This window comes from Annulohypoxylon maeteangense (genome assembly GCF_022496945.1).
Source record: "Annulohypoxylon maeteangense strain CBS 123835 unplaced genomic scaffold GGS22scaffold_14, whole genome shotgun sequence".
Taxonomy (NCBI): domain Eukaryota; kingdom Fungi; phylum Ascomycota; class Sordariomycetes; order Xylariales; family Hypoxylaceae; genus Annulohypoxylon; species Annulohypoxylon maeteangense.
Window position 1 is genome coordinate 986673 of NW_025953261.1, and position 15842 is coordinate 1002514.

A 15842-nucleotide genomic window follows, 5' to 3' on the forward strand; every position below is an offset into this window, starting at 1 on the left:
GATCAACAACCCTAAAGGTTATAATAGATACCTACCTATTTATATCCATAGGCACTTTCAAGTCCTACTTCAAGCTCTTTGATGATAGCTATCTCCTCAAATTGATGCTTGATGATAAGTCATGATATCGTGGCCATCGGTTCCATGGGCTCTATCTGTGGGTAAGTTAAGAAATCCTACTAATATAATGTAAATGACATGTCATTATCGGGCCGGGCCAGTAGTACCTAGGTAATTACCTACTACCTAAGTTGAAAAGTGCTAACATTATTGGCGTGAGTCCTGCGTTACTTACCTACCTAGGTAGGTAGGGATGTGGACTATACCGTGGATAGAGGATTATATAGGTAGGACCTGGTAGGTAGGCATCTTCCCATAGAGAATCTTCCACTGGACTCAAACCAATGCTGTGTAGCATTTCTTGTATGTTGATGTGCATTACTAGTGTTAGCTAGGCAGGTACTTATCTATAATCTAGTATGTAGGTTACCTATATTGCGCTCTCCCTCGGTTTCCTCATTTCTTTTATATTTCTGGCAACCTACTGACATTCTGGCTGGGATGTTAATGGAACTTAACTTGATCTTCCCTATACTACTCGAGGCATCCTATAAGGACTAGACTCTAATCGCATCAGTTATGTCGTCCACCGTCGACCCATGTACATACAATAACTCAACAACGTATATAATTACTCCGAACCATCATGACGATGGTCCAGCTTATTGGAATACTCCCGGTGACCTCGCTAGGCTAGATTTGATGGTTTGGTCTCCGCCTTGCCGCTCTCGCGGGTTGATTTGCGGATTGCTTCTTACATACCTAGGTAGGTAGTTTAAGTTCCGGCATTGCCTGCAGGAATGCTAACCACGTGGAAGTACTGACGTATCTTGCGGTTATTGAGAGAAATTTGATAGCAACGACGACGACAGCTCCTAATTTTCCAAATCCCCCAAACGGATACAGCTTACGTGACCGACGTCCTGCAGATCCGGCTATACCTAACACCGGTATGTATCCCGTCAGTCCTTCCTGCAGATGTACCGCGACGCGACGAGGAAGGGAACTAGCTGATTTACCCATATGAGGAAGACATTACAGGCACTGTAGAGAATGCTCGTTACGAAGTTGACGAGGTAGGTTTGTCTTCCATTGTGACATATGGCCCGAATAGCGTGAATGCTCGGCGATCACAATTCATAGGATCATTAATCGCAGAAACAGCTACTTCAACTCTCCCGAGGGTTCCTCTCAGGAGGCAGTGGAATAAGTTAACTCAACCGCGATGAGTATCTGGGATGGCACCGATGTTGCATACCTCGAACGCCCACCTATCGAGTAAACTGCCACATAAGTTTTCCCGAGGTAAGTTTCGAGATACCTGAGCAATTAAAAGATATGAGTGCATCAAAAAGTGTTGATAAAATATGGCAGGGGGACAGAGTATGGCAGCAGGGGAATTGGAATTGGGAGATTGAATAATTGTTAAAGCCTCGTTAGGCATTTCGTCATGCTATGCATGCAATTAAGCGCTACGTATATACTTTGTACATAGATACGGGTTGCCCCACCACCCCGCAATCACTGTCGATCAGTCAAGTGGGATGGAAGGTTAGGGATCTAGTTATTCTTAGCACCTGTCAAACATTTTCGTTGTTAGTTCTTGTTAACTTCAACCTTCTTCTTATCGCTTCAACGTTAAGAATTCTAGTCGCCTATTCAACTTTTCAGTTACGGTCTTTATACCCACTGATAGTGTGCGACAGAACATGGCTTCTACATCGACATCTGAGTCGGCGGAGGCCTCTACTGCTTCCACTGCCTCCACTGCCGCGCCGTCGTCATCGACAAGCTCTGAGCCTGTCGCCATCGTATGTGTGGGCATGGCCGGATCAGGTAAAACGACCTTCATGCAACGCATCAACGCGCACCTCCACGGCCAACGCGACCCTCCCTACGTCATTAACCTTGATCCGGCTGTGCTCAACGTACCCTTCGAGAGCAACATCGACATTCGTGACTCTGTCAACTACAAGGAAGTCATGAAGCAGTACAACCTCGGACCTAATGGAGGAATTTTAACATCTCTAAACTTGTTCTCTACCAAGGTTGATCAGATCCTAAGTTTGCTAGAGAAGCGCACAGGCCCTGACCCGGCCAACCCGGCTAAGAAGCCTATCAATAATATTCTTGTTGACACACGTACGTACTCTTCCATTAGTTATAAGCTCGGCTATACCCTGATTACTAACATACTGTAATATAGCCGGCCAAATCGAAGTCTTCGTATGGTCTGCCTCAGGCCAAATCCTCCTCGAGTCACTTGCTTCCAGTTTCCCAACTGTCATCGCCTACATCATCGACACGCCACGAACCGCATCTACTAGCACCTTCATGAGCAACATGCTTTATGCCTGCTCCATTCTCTACAAGACAAAGCTTCCCATGATCCTAGTGTTCAACAAAACGGATGTCAAGGACGCAAACTTTGCCAAGGAGTGGATGACAGATTACGATGCTTTCCAAGCCGCCTTATCTAACGACGAGGCATCCAACGCATTTGGTGGCGTCGAGGGTGAGGGTGCTGGCAGTGGTTACATGAGTAGTCTCCTTAACTCTATGAGCCTGATGTTGGAAGAGTTCTATACTCACCTCAGCGTGGTTGGAGTATCATCAATGACAGGCGCCGGCATCGATGACTTCTTTACGGCAGTGAGGGAGAAAGCCGAGGACTTCAAGAAAGACTACCGCCCCGAGCTCGAGCGCAAGAGACAGGAGCGCGAAGATAAGAAGCGCAAGGTCCGGCAGCAAGAACTTGACAAAATGATGAAGGGCATGTCCATGAGTTCGGACAATAGCCGAAGTGGTGCGATAGACAGGTTGCCTAAAGTGGATGATGATGCAGATATGGATGAAGAAAGCGACGGCGAAGATGACGATGACTACGCCGATGTGGATGATGAATACGACCGCGAGGGTCTGCAGTCGAGATACGAGGCAGCTATGACGGATGGGAACCAGTCAACATTGGAGAGTGATGCAAGTTTTGCGAAGTTCCTACACACGCAGAGACATGACTAGAATGAATAGATGGCATTGGGGATAATTAGGGGGCATTGGGCATTACGAAAAGGCATACGGGTTTCACAGTTATACTGTATATGACGGCATAGGGGCGTACAATGATACCAAATTTCCGATTTGCTAAGAAGGCTCAGATTGCATTGATTCCTAGAAACTCCCAAACTCCACCTTGCTTAGGCTATTGGGAAAGAAGAGCATGCGCCTCATAATAGTACATTGATAAAGGGCATCCATATGTCCTCCAAATGTCCATGCCTTTCCAATTTTTGGTATCTCTTTCACGCAAGTAGAATGCCTATCGGGTAATTCGTCGATGAAGCTAAACTACTGGGCTCCCATCTCCTATTATAGACCTCTCAATTCGTTCTATTATTCGTTTGTCTATCTCGTATACCCATATCCTCAAGGCAGCCGTAGTAGTACCATTAAATTTCGTTCCAGTGCCTAGCCCCCCTTCGCATTTGTTTCGAGGTTCGAGATACTGCAGAAATCGTAGTTGACGTTTATCGGGCCTCGAACTGCACCATTCTATTTATCCGTACGTTAGTTCCTTATGTCTTCAATAGAAGGAAGAGAGTACAACAAGAACAAGCTTACCTCTTAGTGCGTTCTTTGTAAAGAACACGACATCCACACTCTTTGCACCGGATAGGATCGTTGCGCTTCAGAGGGAATTTGGTTCCACAGTCACCGCAGATGTAGTGCATAGTCGCAAGACCGGCATTGGGGTCCATGGTGTCGAATACATTGCTACGGCTAGCACCGGCACCTTGGGAGCTGCCGCCTGCCTGCGACGTGGGGATCTGGTACTGTTCGCGCGGCGTAGCCATGACGTCGGTGGTTTGTTGAAGGCGTTGGCTATGAGTGTAGACGTAAAGTCTTTTATTCGCGAAACCGCAATGAAAGTCGTTAGATTAACGAAATCAGTGGTATGAGTGGATTTTTGACTCAAGAAATCGAAACGAGAGGAATGGGGTATTATTTTGCACTGGATTGTGTCAATACCTAATTGACAGGCCAGAATCGACGCGGAAGATGGGAGTTTGTTGTTGTGATTATAAAGCTGAAATAGAATTTGCCAGGAACTACAGATGATGAAAGGACAAAAGAAAGGCGGTGACTGGGCGAGGGGCGGCAGAATTAAAGTTGAACATAAGATAACGATAGATGTACGAAATGCGGGTCCGTCTCCTGCCGTACCGCGGTACCAATCAAGTTTTAATTGGGACTCGGGAATGTACATAGCTCGGATACATCAGATTTGAGACGTCTCAGACTAACTCAACATTTAGATTTCACATCTACCCAAATTTCTCATGCTATTTCTATAAAGTTTTCCTAATTATATACATTAGCTAACATATTTGATGAGACATGGAATCACATATATAACACTTATCACCGTTTCCAGAATTCCCATAGTTGGACATCAACTGCATCCACAACTCCTCCAGCTCCTCCCGAGCTTCTCTTCTCCGACCCAAACCATGACAGATCCTAAAATCGTCCAGCCCTTCGACCCAGGAACATCTCCACCAGACTCGGAGTCTTGTCCCTTCTGCAATATATCCAATTCCTTCATCCCCTACGACCCCGAACATCCTCCCTCAAAATCTCCCGCCTTAGATCCGTTTAAGCTCGCGCCTCCAGCCTTCGTCGTCCTCTCTACACCCACGCTTGTCGCCTTCCTCGACATACTGCCTCTGTCCGCAGGCCATTTACTACTATGCCCGCGATCCCACCGGCCTAAGCTAACAGACGTGACACCATCCGAAGCAGCCGAGTTAGGCGTATACCTACGTGTGCTATCCGCGGCGTTAGTACGAGCCACAGGCGTTCCCGATTGGAACGTCGTGCAGAATAACGGTGCAGCCGCCGCACAGGTAGTCAATCACGTCCACTACCATCTGATCCCGCGCCCGGAGATCCGCGCCAGTGGGCGGTTCAGGGAGAGCTTTACTATGTTTGGGCGGGGTACGCGCGAAGAGCTGGACGACGAGGAGGCCGAGGCACTGGCTGAGAAATTGAGATTGAGTATCGCGCTAGTGCTAGAAGAAGAGTCTAGGAAAGGGAGATTATGAAATGCGAATTAATTTTGGTAATTTGTACATGCAACTAATGACGCCATAGGAGGGACGGACGACGTGAGGCGGTATTTTTACTCATTGAAGATCTATCCGTCTAGTCTAGATGCGTAACATACGTAACACGAGCGCACGTTTATATCCGAGACGTCAAATTACTCGTCATCACCGAAGAAGACCTTGATAGGCAACCAGTCGTCCCCGCAGACCTTGAAGCGATCCGGCAAGTGGTTTAGCTTTTCAATCTCTTCCGCCGTCAACTCCCAGCCGTCTATGTTGAAATTGCTTTCTATACGCTCCGGCGTGATAGACTTGGGGATGACATCCCAGCCCTGCTGGATACCCCAAAGAAGGAGGACTTGTTGTGGAGTCTTGCCCTTGCTCTGGGCAATGGCCTGCAACGTTGGGTCCTTGTAAAGGGGCGAGTTGGTGCTACCCAAGCAAGAATAACCGGTTAGGTGAATGCCCTTCTCTTTGCAGTACGCAACCAACTTTGGTGACGGGTTGTTGGGGTGGAGCTCAATCTGGTTGACAACTGGCTTGATCTAATGACATGGTTAGCCCATGCCAATTCTAGCTTCCAGGAGAGTCACGGCTTACCTTGGTAGAGGGGTCATTCAGAAGCTTCTCGAGGTTGATGATACCGAAGTTAGACACGCCGATGTTGCGGACCTTGCCAGTGCCGACCAGCTTTTGCAACTCGCGCCACGTGTCCAGAAAGTTCCAGTCATCGTAGTGCTTCTTCAGGTCATCGGGGCGAGTGGAGCTGGGCCAGTGCATGAGGTATAGGTCAACATAGTCGACACCGAGGTTTTTCAAAGAAGCATCGATACCCTCGGCTACTCGCTTGTGCCAGGGGTTGTCGAGCTTCGTAGTGATCCAAAGCTGCTCGCGCGGTACACCGGAAGCGCGGATACCCTCTCCCACCTCGGACTCATTGCCGTAAGCAAAGGCCGTATCGATGTAGCGGTAGCCGACCGAGATGGCGTGCTTAACAGCCTTGGCAGTCTCATTCTTGGGAGACTGCCACGTTCCTAGACCGATGGCGGGGATCTTGTCGCCGGTGGCGAGCGTGAACGTCTTGCTATTTAAGTCTTAGAGGGTGTCACTTCCAAACTTGGGCTTCTCATGCTTTTAAGCTAGATCAATGACATGGAAGAGAAGGGGGGACCAAGATATAAACTCACCTGGTGTTCTTGATTTCCGCCATGGTGGGAATCGGTGTCCAAGTTGAAAAAAAGTATGTTCCAGTAAAGACCAAACAAATAACGGCCAGGTGCTAGAACGAAGGTGTACCTGGATATTTGTATAGAGGCTGTCAAGCGGGGAGGGACCGTCCCGGAATGGTATTTTTTCTAGCTCTTTCTATTACTAGTTTGAACATGGTCAAGCATGTAATTTCCCTTCTTCCGTCTGTACGCAGGTAGGAAATGGTAGCATATGACGCATGGGAAATCCACATTATCATCATCAGAGCATTAGACAAGGTTCAAGTGTTACATATTCGCCGCCAAAGCAAGTTGTACCTGCCTACTCAAGTGGGGGTGGATGTGTACCCCCTCCTATCATCATCATATCACTTGGGCAGTTACTCATGGATATGTACCTACCTGAATATCTTCGGATTGCGACATCCGCCTGCATTCTTTGGATTGCCAGTATTATCATCTTTATCTCCGAGTTTATTCCCCAATGACAACCTTTGGAAACATTCATCATCAGCAAACACAATATCTTTATGATGAATGAAATCCCAAAACTACCTATCAGAACAGATATTATGTCTCCTCTAGATTATCTCACGATACTTCAATATACCCGTATACTAGTCAACCAATAGCACCACCCACTTGAGCGACTCTAATACTTGCCTAATCCGATCCTAAAGCATATCGATTAACGAATGGCGTGGTATGCGCACCAATGAAAATTCGCCGCTTGACAGTTAAATTGTGGATGGATGTGTTCCATGGAATCCATGGTACGATTCCGTTGTTCTTAGGAAACCTATAGATGTTAAGATCGTTGTCCGATGATATTATACGTATGTGCTTAGGTATACAATAGGTATATAGATAGAAGAGAAATTTCAAGGAGTTTAGAAGTTTAGAATTTGGAATGGTCATAATTGCACTCCCTCATGCTACTAGGTAGATACCTAGTAGGTACCTTTGCTTGTCAATGGTATTGGTGCTAGGTGGCTAGGATGTATTAACCCGGTCCTGACTAGCTTCCCCCCAGAATAGCCGCATGGTGAGCTAGGGTTTATTGATGCACACAAATGGTAAGGGTCCGCTTACTATATATCAAACTTTTTGCATCAAAAACTTCAAGTCAACACCTCATGATTCTCAAAAAACGAAGCATCAGTGGTTTAGTGGTAAAATCCATCGTTGCCATCGATGGGCCCCGCGTTCGATTCGCGGCTGATGCATTTCTTTTTCGGGTTCTCTCTGTCTGGTGTAATCTTTTTTTTTTCATTATTGCAAATTCAAATGGATGAAAGCAACAAGTAAAATTAGATTATAGCGTGAGGTCAGTTAAGAGTTTAATGTAAAGTTACACCACTTTTAACCTAGTATGATCCTAATACCTACATTTACATTAATATTCCAAGATTTCTTAAGCGCAGGCATGAAGTCTGGCGATTTATTGGGAAGTTGATTATACTAACTACTTCTTCTCTTCGTAAAGTAAGCACCTATCTAGTTCTACCTACTTAACCCTATGGTTATTAGTCCATTAAACTGATTACCTAGCAGCCAATTACCTACCCATATCGAGAAGCGTTTCAAAGCCAAACGGAGGTTCAAGGGTTCACGTACGCTACCTTCCCAGACTTGGAACCTTCTATACGCCGAAGGGGCAGCTTGCCTAAGTCGACTCCATCTAAAACTCTGAGGTTGATCGGAGACCAGTCTAAATGATCAGCAGCCCACTCGCGGTCATCCTCCGGTAGCTCAGCGATCTGCTCTGGAGTATAATCGTCGATCTGGTTGTGGATAGGCACGCCGCATGTCCTGCAGAACGATTTCTTCCAGATCCGGCGGCCAAAGGAGTAGTAACCGAAATTGGAACCGCCCGCGATGACGACTTGGGATTTGGAGGGATAGATCCAGAGATATGCGTTCTATTTTCGTATAATCGTATTAGCGAATCTAAGTGGCAGTAGCCTTTACAAGTAGAGAAGGGACAGTACCCGAGTACAGATACTACAATCGCAATCGAGTAGATTCGCTCCATAGGTGCTATCAATCGGCTTCGACTTCAGGGCTAGTGTGATAGCTCCACAATGGCAACCGCCTGTGTATATCTGAGCATCCTCAATCTCTGACGGTGGTTCACTGCCAGTGAATTTGGGTGGATTCCAAGTTGGCAACACCAGGCCATCAATTCTGGTGAACGCGCAAGTTCAAGTTAGCTTCCTCAATAATCCAAGAGGATTTCTGCATAAGTCTTCTATAACCTACAGTTTCGTCTTTAGATCCCATACATTGATGTTTTGGAACGCACGAATCTAAGATTAGGTACGTAAGGTTAGAATCATTCGTCTCAGAGATATGGGCGATGCCGTATGAAGAGACAGGCTTACATTTACATGAATATTAGAATCTTCACGGAGTAGATAAGTACCGCAATTTGGACAGAACTACAGCGAAGAACAAATCATTAATACCTAGGTAGGTAAGAAATCGTTTCCTTTTAGATTATTCCCTCTCGGGGTCTTAATGTGCATGCCAGGTATCTAGCGGGTAGGTATACCAACTCACCTGATGTTCGACATTCCCAAATTTGTAACCGGATAGCGTAGCCGGATCACCCTTGGTGAATTTAATATCGTCATTGTTCTGCAGGCATTTGTAGATTCCGTCGAACTTATAACAGTAACTACAATTGCATTTCAACCCATTCTTGATGTTCTCCGGAAGACTGATCTCGTAGATATAAGCCCCGCAGTGGCAGTTAGCATGATATTTCTTGAGACGTTGCTCAGACTCGGACATTTTCTCAACTATATTTTTTTTATTTGTTAAAGATAGGTACCTACTTAGCGTGTCAGACGTGGAATGTACCGAAACTTAAGACAGATTGGGGCGAATTGAGTCATTAATTCATGCGAGTCGGAAGATCTGTAAACTCCGTCTATATGCTTTTTTTTTCGCTTACGCCTCAAAATACCTAATTGTATCTTATTTTCCTAAGGTTCCAGATTAACTACCAGGTACTCTGCTATTAGAAATTCTCGAATACCTACCTAGTAGGTAGGTACCTACATAACTCTATACTTGAATTTATCTTGGCCATCTGTATAAAATCCCTTATCAGAGGGGATGTGTAGGTATGTTGTGTTCGATAGAGATAAATTGCTATCAATCGTGGTCTTTGACTACCTTACCCAGGTAGACATCAGGTCAAGGCGAGTTCTTCCCAACCCTTTATATGACTCTGTCCCTAAGTAATAAACCGTCGGCGTATACCGCCTTATGTATTTTCATGCCGTCCGAAACCCCATCGATACGATCAGATAGCCTGCCTAAACGCCCGCTCCTAAAACCCGCAATAGTACTTAACCATGTCATAATGCAAAGAACGAGTACCCCTCAGTTCTTCTGTCGTGATTCGTACGTCGCTACAGCAGCCTCTAGCTCGGCGAGATTCGTCCGTTCTCCATACGCATTCTCAAGAGCTTCGACGGCCTCCCCTCGATGAGCAGGTGTCGCGACGGCCATTGCCGGGACCATCTCCGCATTTCGAAACATTTGTTGTTGCTCGACGTGGTGTTCCTTCTGCCATTGCTCGGCCTTGATTGCCTTGTATTTCGTCAGACCATACCCGATTCCTATAGCTGCCACAGCCGCGGTAGCACTGTGTTATGTATTAGTATATATGTCATGATGGCGATAGGTGGCGTCGAGCTAAGCTTACATTCCCCTTTCAATGCGACCAGATTTATGTAATGTGGGTAGGTAGCTCGGATGAACAGGCGAGGCGGCCGTGAATGGTCGAGATGGGGTCATGTTCATAGGCATGTTGTTATTGTGTGAGAAGTCAAATAAGTAGGTAAGTAGGTATTGATGAGATGGTGCGAGGTATAGGATAGGTCGATGGAGGCTTGTGTATCTACGTTTCGGAGATAGCCTCGTACTCTATTGTATCGATGAATATTATTTGCAATGGTAAATAGGTATCTAGGTCACTGGGATACTGGAATAGGACAGATCGAAGTAGGCTGAGGGTGGTAGTTATATAGTAGGTGGTCATAAGTACAAAGGCATGTACATGTATAGAACGAACAGAAAGCTACAGTAGGTCAACCCCTTGACAGGCAACCTCAAGGTATTAATACCATGTGAGATTTGGAGACATAAAGCGAAACCTGGCCAGGCTTAGCCCACGTAAAAGCTTGAATACCGTCATGTTTCCTGGATCGTCCGGCCAAATTCACCAGATTCGAACGACATGAGCCGAGATGGAACGATGCGACATACGAAACTAAAGTGACTAAATGGAAAGCAAAAGAGAGAAGCGGGGAAAGATCACCGAGGCGCATATGCAATGTCGTGTGATCGTGGGGTCACTGTGGGCTTGGTTGGACGGTAAATAAAAAAACACACGGCTCTCAACTAGGCCATAAACTGCCTGGAATAAATAGGGGTCTACCGCGCTACCGGGACAGCCCGCGGTTCTTTTTAGGGTGTTTCCCCCTGAAACCTCCGACTACTTAATACCCCGGTAGTTGATACAACTTCTATCTTTAACTCGAAATACCAGAAATGAAACAAAGGCGGAGGCTCTTTTTCTTGTCATCTCGATATCCCAGGATAAACCCTAGATGAACCCTACCTACCTAGGTAGAAGGTAGATCGTTGGAGATGCTATGGATATCCCATGCACCCCATATTACAGTTCGCGGCATATCTATCCCTTACCGGTGCTCTTCCCGCATTGAGGCCTAACCATCCTTCAGACTACCAGCCTACCACGGAACCGCCAGTAAGCCATTGACATATATTCTGCAGGTGACGGGACTGAGCATAGCCAATCTAGGCCTTCGATGTTGCAGTTCTCCTATGCCAAAGGGATGCTATGCATGTGCTGAATCTGAGCGATTAAAGAGAAAGAATTCGCGTCCACATATGCCACACTGTAAGCTCACGATAATAGCATCCTTCCCAATCGGGATGGTAGAAGCGCGTTCAATATATCTACTAACCTAGGTATCTGTCCATCTTGTCTCAATCTGAAGCAAACATGAAGAAACTTATCTACCTAGAAGATGAAGGTCTTGTCGTTTGGCAAACATCAACGGCTGTTTTGAGACGGAGCCGAGGTACCACGCCAAGCTATTTAACGACTTGTCGTAACTTGGCTGTCGTACATTACTAGGTAGGTAGGCAGACAAGCTTCAATATTATATTTTGCTTACCTGGGTCGGTACCCACTAGGCAGGTAGGTACTCTCATTCGTCGTATGCTGTATCTATGAGATGGTGTATAAGATAAGGGTATCTAGGTACGCATCTCACACTTCCAATAAGATGGAATAGGTGCGTAGGTGGCTTATAACGATTTACACAGACCATTTGGTCCTAGCATGTGAAAACACCCTAGGATAGGTGTCTAGATGATTTCAAAATCAATATCCATGTAGTCGGAGAACTTGAGATTCTCCACGTAAACAGCTTGTCAAGACAATAATTAATTAAGTCGCACCATTTTCTCGCTCATAGTAGAAATGGAGCGGTATCACGGTGAAGCAAAACATACATCTTCTTGATCGTCGTAAAATAATTTGCATTGTCTAATCCACATCGAGGTACTCCAGCACCACGTTTTTGATCCATGCTATCTCGACCCGAGCACCACATCCGGAACATCATCATCGTCTTGGATATCACTACAACTGGCCTGTTGGCTTCCCTCAAGCACACGCTCATTTGGCAGTGTTGCAAATGCATACCAACTTGTGTTTTTTTCTCTTAAGGTCAAAGATCTTAACGACCGCCGGAGTGCAAAAAGATTATCTGCTTCTAAACTTGTCTTTGTACATAAATCAAGCAGCTGCAGTGCCGATCTTGTTCAAACCCTTGAGGGAGCCTAGGCTCAGGGCCAATCCTTGCGACCTGCTTCTTATGCGGACGAATCCAGTGATTGGTCCATCATCGCCCTCCTTTTCTATGCTCAAGTTTGCTAGCGCATCCTCACCTAGAAAATAATTAGTCTATTTTGTCAGATGCGTGATCGAGGTTGATAACTTACCGAAGACACTTCTGGCGTATAGGTTAGCACTCAAGAACTGGCAATCACCCTTCATACTAGCTTCCGGTGTTAAGCAGTTCATATTCGTGCAGGCCATCAACTGTTCCAAGAAGTCCCGAAGGCTCTTGGCCTTACTATTGATGTTAACCTTATTCTCCCATTCGAACTCAGTCCACATTGTGCGGAATTGCGTCTCCGTACACGTCGCTGGTTGGATGTAATCCATAATATCGACATGTAAGTCGTTAAGAATGACAACGTTAGTGTCGGTGCTGTGAGCTCCATCATACACAACGTTGCCAAAAATGACACCGGTATCCGTAGATGACACCTTGATAGTACATTGTACATTGTGGAAGTCGTGAGGAGCAAGATTTTGCGTTGTAGGTCGCTCTACAACCTTGAGGTCTCCCAGTGTAGCAAATTCAACAGAGAGATTTTGAAGTGTCTCGGTAGTTTGGTTGACCAACAGGACATCTAGAACGATATCAAATTGGTGTACCTTAACATACGCCTCGGCGTAAACGGGGTCGGAGAAGCCAGTGAGCTGAACGACGCGGCTTAGTTTCGATGAAAGATCCTCGGCCACAGACTCGCCACCGGTTGCCTTCTCAAGATCCAGTTCGATCTCATCGGTACCATCTCCCGAATTCTTTTTAGAGAGCTGTCTGATTTGTACGACATCGTCGACCTGTATGGCAGTCTTGGCCTTTTCAAAGGCCGTCTTTGCTGCTCGCTTCTTCTCTTCAACCTCAACCATAGCTCGGAAAGCCTTTCGTGTATCGTCGAGGAAGACAGTCTCTAGCTCCTTCCTTTGAGAGAATTCGGCTAAGGATCGAACACAGGACATTATTCTGTCGACGGAATCCTCGTCGATAGGCGCCTTGACGAATTGCGACTGGCCGACACGGATAATAGATATCATGATTAACATAGCTTCAGCTCTGAGGGCGTTTGTTCGAGCACGATCCGATGAGATCTCGGAGTGGCGCATGACCAGCTTTGTGAGGGTTGCTGAGAGGACAGCGGCCAAGTAGTAGTCACCCTCTAAGATTAGTTGTCGTAGTGGGGGTTTTTGGGCGGCTTTAACAGCTTCTAATTTTGCGGCGGCTGCCGAGCTGCTAGTGAGCGCCGTTTCGGTAGCGTATGTACCGTCGGCGAGAACTCGTCTTGAGCCTGATGGCGCTGCAGGCTTCGAGTGACCATTGACTTGCTCTTTTTCTTTCTCTTCGTCGCCGTCTACGTTGTCCAATAATCGCTGCTCGGAGGCAAGAATGGGAATCTCACCCAAGCTTGCGCGTATCCTCTTCCACGCATCTCGGATATCCTTTTCTTCGAGCGAGTACTCGCCAATTATCCAAATAATCCCACGGTAAACTTTTCCTGCTCTAACCTCGCTAAGAGTCTCGACCAATCGAGCAACAATTGATGGGCGTAGCTTAGGGAACTTCTCAACAACTTCCTTGACGAAGGAAATAACGTCGACAGCAGACGAGTTGCTGAAATCAGCAATGAAGTCCATCAACAAGTCCACGACGCTTGCTGCAACCTCGGAGAATTTAATGGCGCACTGGTGAATGGAGTGGATGAGCAATTGGCGGTATTCGGCATTCTTCTCGTATTCCTGGTCAACAGTCTTGGAAAGTTCCTTCTTAAGTAGTAGGATGACTTCTTCGACGTTCTTGCTCGATACCATCTCCAGCGCGATAGTGAGTGCCTTCCGTCGTACATCGATATCGGGACTAGTTAGCGCACGTAGAATCTCCATGACGAGATCGTCCAGCACGCCCTCATTCTTCTGTCGTAACTGGTCTACCCGGTCTAGAACGATAAGCTTCACATTGTTGTCGGCTTCTTTGATGCTTAGCTCGATGAACTTGGCCGCAGCCGCTTTGACGGCAACTGGGTTGCTCGTGAGGGCGGTCAGCGACGAGGCGGCTTCGTATACGACAGTTGAAGCTCCGGCCTCAAGAAGATCGAAGATGAGTCTCAAGTATCGAGCCTTATGTTGCGAGTTCTGGACGGCGTCTTTTCGAATGAACTCAAGCTCTACCAACTGTAGCAATTCCTCGGCGTTCGGAATTCCCTCGAAGACAGAGCTTAAGAATACTAGAGCCTTATCATGATCAATGCTAGCGAGCGCAGCGAAAGCATTGCGCTTGCAAGTAGCATCACTCTCTCCCTCGAGGAAGGCGGCGATCAGGTCGGAGGCGTCCGGGATAAGAGATGGTGAGTGTTGGAAGATGGAAGAGATGGCGAAAACAGCATTCTTTCGAACGTAGGCATGACGATGTTCAAGGCAAGCTCGAGCCGAGGAAAGTAGCGGCTCGATCAACTCGGGTTCTCGTAGCTTGCATAGGAAGCGCAACGTATTTCCTCGAATGTATTCGTTTGGGTGTTGAAGATCATTTCTAATACCGTTACTAGATAGGATATTATCAGTGACCCAGTTCTTCTTAGTTATGATTCAACTTAGCTAGGGCGAAACTCACCAAACAAGAATCATCTCCTGCTTTAGCTTGCCGGTCGAGTCAAGTTTGGGACAGATCTCATAGTAGAAGTATAACAGCTTCTTCAAGGGCTTATATTTGGAGGGCATGACGAATCGGATGATGTGCATAAGAAGCTGGGGCATGGGATCGCCGTTCAACATGACGGTCAAGATGCGCTTCATGGTATCAACTTTTGTCTCATCTGTGCCCTTCTCTAACTGCATGCGTAGATCTGACATAGTGGGAACATCTGCGGTATTGTCCTGGTGGACCAAGCTATAGGCATTTTCAAGGAAGGTCGCCATGCTGGGCAATTGTTGCGGCTCCCGACCGCGAGGAATAACTCGGTTCTATTAGGTTGTAAGTAGGTAGGTGGACCGACAGAAACAAGGACGGTTAGAGGAAGTTTAGTTTAGTGGTGGTATTAAAGAGTTCGATGTTCGGTCGAAGCCCAGAGTCGAGATACGAGGTATGGAATAGGATTGAACAATTACGCGGACCGTCTTGACGTTAAAGGGGTGGTTTGAGGAAGCCAACGCAATTATGCATCCCAGAAGGAGTGACACTGAACTCGTCAAGAATAGTGGTGGTGCGGTGGTGCGGTGGTAAAGTTGAAGATAGTAAGTGGAAATGTTAATTGGAAGTGCTAATAACCTTGGAATCGGTACAGGTTGGCCCAATATCAAAATAGCGGCGCACTACACAGAAATCTGTCCCTCCTGAAATGGATAGGGTCTAGTGAATAAAAGAATATGATTGGCTCATAATCGTAGCAAGATTAGATAATTCATTGCCGAAGATTAGCCACTGTCGCCTCCACCCAATCTTAGAATGATCCGTAGACCCGCACATGCCCACGGTTGTTCTAAGGCTGTCAAGTTTCGTACCTTTGTACCGTGCCTGTGGCTTGCACCTCTGGATGA

At 46.6% G+C, this 15842-nt stretch overlaps 8 protein-coding genes and 1 non-coding gene across 9 annotated transcripts; 4 read left to right on the forward strand and 5 right to left on the reverse strand.

The window, feature by feature from the left end:
- The first annotated feature begins 518 nt into the window (after window positions 1-518).
- On the forward strand, window positions 519-1660 carry GGS22DRAFT_169176 (uncharacterized protein). The gene is made up of 3 exons (XM_047962277.1): window positions 519-826; window positions 879-1365; window positions 1435-1660. Exons 1-2 carry the CDS (start codon window positions 640-642, stop codon window positions 1085-1087), a joined length of 396 nt encoding a protein of 131 aa, XP_047816801.1. The 5' UTR covers window positions 519-639; the 3' UTR covers window positions 1088-1365; window positions 1435-1660.
- Window positions 1661-1883: 223 nt separating this feature from the next.
- Window positions 1884-3081, forward strand: GGS22DRAFT_180984 (uncharacterized protein; the record flags this gene model as incomplete). Its single annotated transcript, XM_047963823.1, has 2 exons — window positions 1884-2202; window positions 2267-3081. 2 exons carry the CDS (start codon window positions 1884-1886, stop codon window positions 3079-3081), a joined length of 1134 nt encoding a protein of 377 aa, XP_047816802.1.
- A 506-nt stretch (window positions 3082-3587) lies between these two features.
- GGS22DRAFT_190946 (DNA directed RNA polymerase) lies at window positions 3588-3914 on the reverse strand (the record flags this gene model as incomplete). The annotated part of the gene is made up of 2 exons (XM_047965056.1): window positions 3588-3612; window positions 3682-3914. The coding sequence occupies 2 exons, from the start codon at window positions 3912-3914 to the stop codon at window positions 3588-3590; spliced, it is 258 nt and encodes an 85-aa protein (XP_047816803.1).
- A 657-nt stretch (window positions 3915-4571) lies between these two features.
- On the forward strand, window positions 4572-5165 carry GGS22DRAFT_190947 (HIT-like protein; the record flags this gene model as incomplete). Its single annotated transcript, XM_047965057.1, has 1 exon — window positions 4572-5165. The coding sequence occupies one exon, from the start codon at window positions 4572-4574 to the stop codon at window positions 5163-5165; it is 594 nt and encodes a 197-aa protein (XP_047816804.1).
- Window positions 5166-5244: 79 nt separating this feature from the next.
- Window positions 5245-6488, reverse strand: GGS22DRAFT_42930 (Aldo/keto reductase). The gene is made up of 3 exons (XM_047967068.1): window positions 6356-6488; window positions 5769-6252; window positions 5245-5713 (listed from the first exon to the last, which is right to left on the reverse strand). Exons 1-3 carry the CDS (start codon window positions 6376-6378, stop codon window positions 5324-5326), a joined length of 897 nt encoding a protein of 298 aa, XP_047816805.1. The 5' UTR covers window positions 6379-6488; the 3' UTR covers window positions 5245-5323.
- A 1043-nt stretch (window positions 6489-7531) lies between these two features.
- On the forward strand, window positions 7532-7602 carry GGS22DRAFT_t102. The gene has a single exon. It is a non-coding gene; the product is annotated as a tRNA-Gly (tRNA).
- Window positions 7603-7977: 375 nt separating this feature from the next.
- GGS22DRAFT_190949 (uncharacterized protein) lies at window positions 7978-8411 on the reverse strand (the record flags this gene model as incomplete). Its single annotated transcript, XM_047965058.1, has 2 exons — window positions 7978-8298; window positions 8376-8411. 2 exons carry the CDS (start codon window positions 8409-8411, stop codon window positions 7978-7980), a joined length of 357 nt encoding a protein of 118 aa, XP_047816806.1.
- A 925-nt stretch (window positions 8412-9336) lies between these two features.
- Window positions 9337-10349, reverse strand: GGS22DRAFT_42959 (uncharacterized protein). The gene is made up of 2 exons (XM_047967069.1): window positions 10095-10349; window positions 9337-10034 (listed from the first exon to the last, which is right to left on the reverse strand). The coding sequence occupies exons 1-2, from the start codon at window positions 10196-10198 to the stop codon at window positions 9770-9772; spliced, it is 369 nt and encodes a 122-aa protein (XP_047816807.1). The 5' UTR covers window positions 10199-10349; the 3' UTR covers window positions 9337-9769.
- Window positions 10350-11877: 1528 nt separating this feature from the next.
- GGS22DRAFT_42961 (Coatomer, beta subunit) lies at window positions 11878-15590 on the reverse strand. The gene is made up of 3 exons (XM_047967070.1): window positions 14920-15590; window positions 12428-14850; window positions 11878-12373 (listed from the first exon to the last, which is right to left on the reverse strand). The coding sequence occupies exons 1-3, from the start codon at window positions 15222-15224 to the stop codon at window positions 12222-12224; spliced, it is 2880 nt and encodes a 959-aa protein (XP_047816808.1). The 5' UTR covers window positions 15225-15590; the 3' UTR covers window positions 11878-12221.
- Between the last annotated feature and the right edge of the window lie 252 nt (window positions 15591-15842).

What these genes read in the sequence shown, in the direction of transcription:
- GGS22DRAFT_169176 (XM_047962277.1), top strand. Translation starts at nt 640, where the DNA reads ATGTCGTCCACCGTCGACCCATGTACATACAATAACTCAACAACGTAT. An exon ending in ATTGCTTCTTACATACCTAG is followed by an intron (nt 827 to 878) that starts GTAGGTAGTTTA and finishes ACCACGTGGAAG; the next exon opens with TACTGACGTATCTTGCGGTT.
- GGS22DRAFT_42930 (XM_047967068.1), bottom strand. Translation starts at nt 6,378, where the DNA reads ATGGCGGAAATCAAGAACACCAG. An exon ending in GCGGAAATCAAGAACACCAG is followed by an intron (nt 6,253 to 6,355) that starts GTGAGTTTATAT and finishes AGACTTAAATAG; the next exon opens with CAAGACGTTCACGCTCGCCA. An exon ending in TGAATGACCCCTCTACCAAG is followed by an intron (nt 5,714 to 5,768) that starts GTAAGCCGTGAC and finishes CCATGTCATTAG; the next exon opens with ATCAAGCCAGTTGTCAACCA.
- GGS22DRAFT_42959 (XM_047967069.1), bottom strand. Translation starts at nt 10,198, where the DNA reads ATGCCTATGAACATGACCCCATCTCGACCATTCACGGCCGCCTCGCCT. An exon ending in GGTCGCATTGAAAGGGGAAT is followed by an intron (nt 10,035 to 10,094) that starts GTAAGCTTAGCT and finishes TACATAACACAG; the next exon opens with TGCTACCGCGGCTGTGGCAG.
- GGS22DRAFT_42961 (XM_047967070.1), bottom strand. Translation starts at nt 15,224, where the DNA reads ATGGCGACCTTCCTTGAAAATGCCTATAGCTTGGTCCACCAGGACAAT. An exon ending in CAGGAGATGATTCTTGTTTG is followed by an intron (nt 14,851 to 14,919) that starts GTGAGTTTCGCC and finishes TATCCTATCTAG; the next exon opens with TAACGGTATTAGAAATGATC. An exon ending in ATACGCCAGAAGTGTCTTCG is followed by an intron (nt 12,374 to 12,427) that starts GTAAGTTATCAA and finishes ATTATTTTCTAG; the next exon opens with GTGAGGATGCGCTAGCAAAC.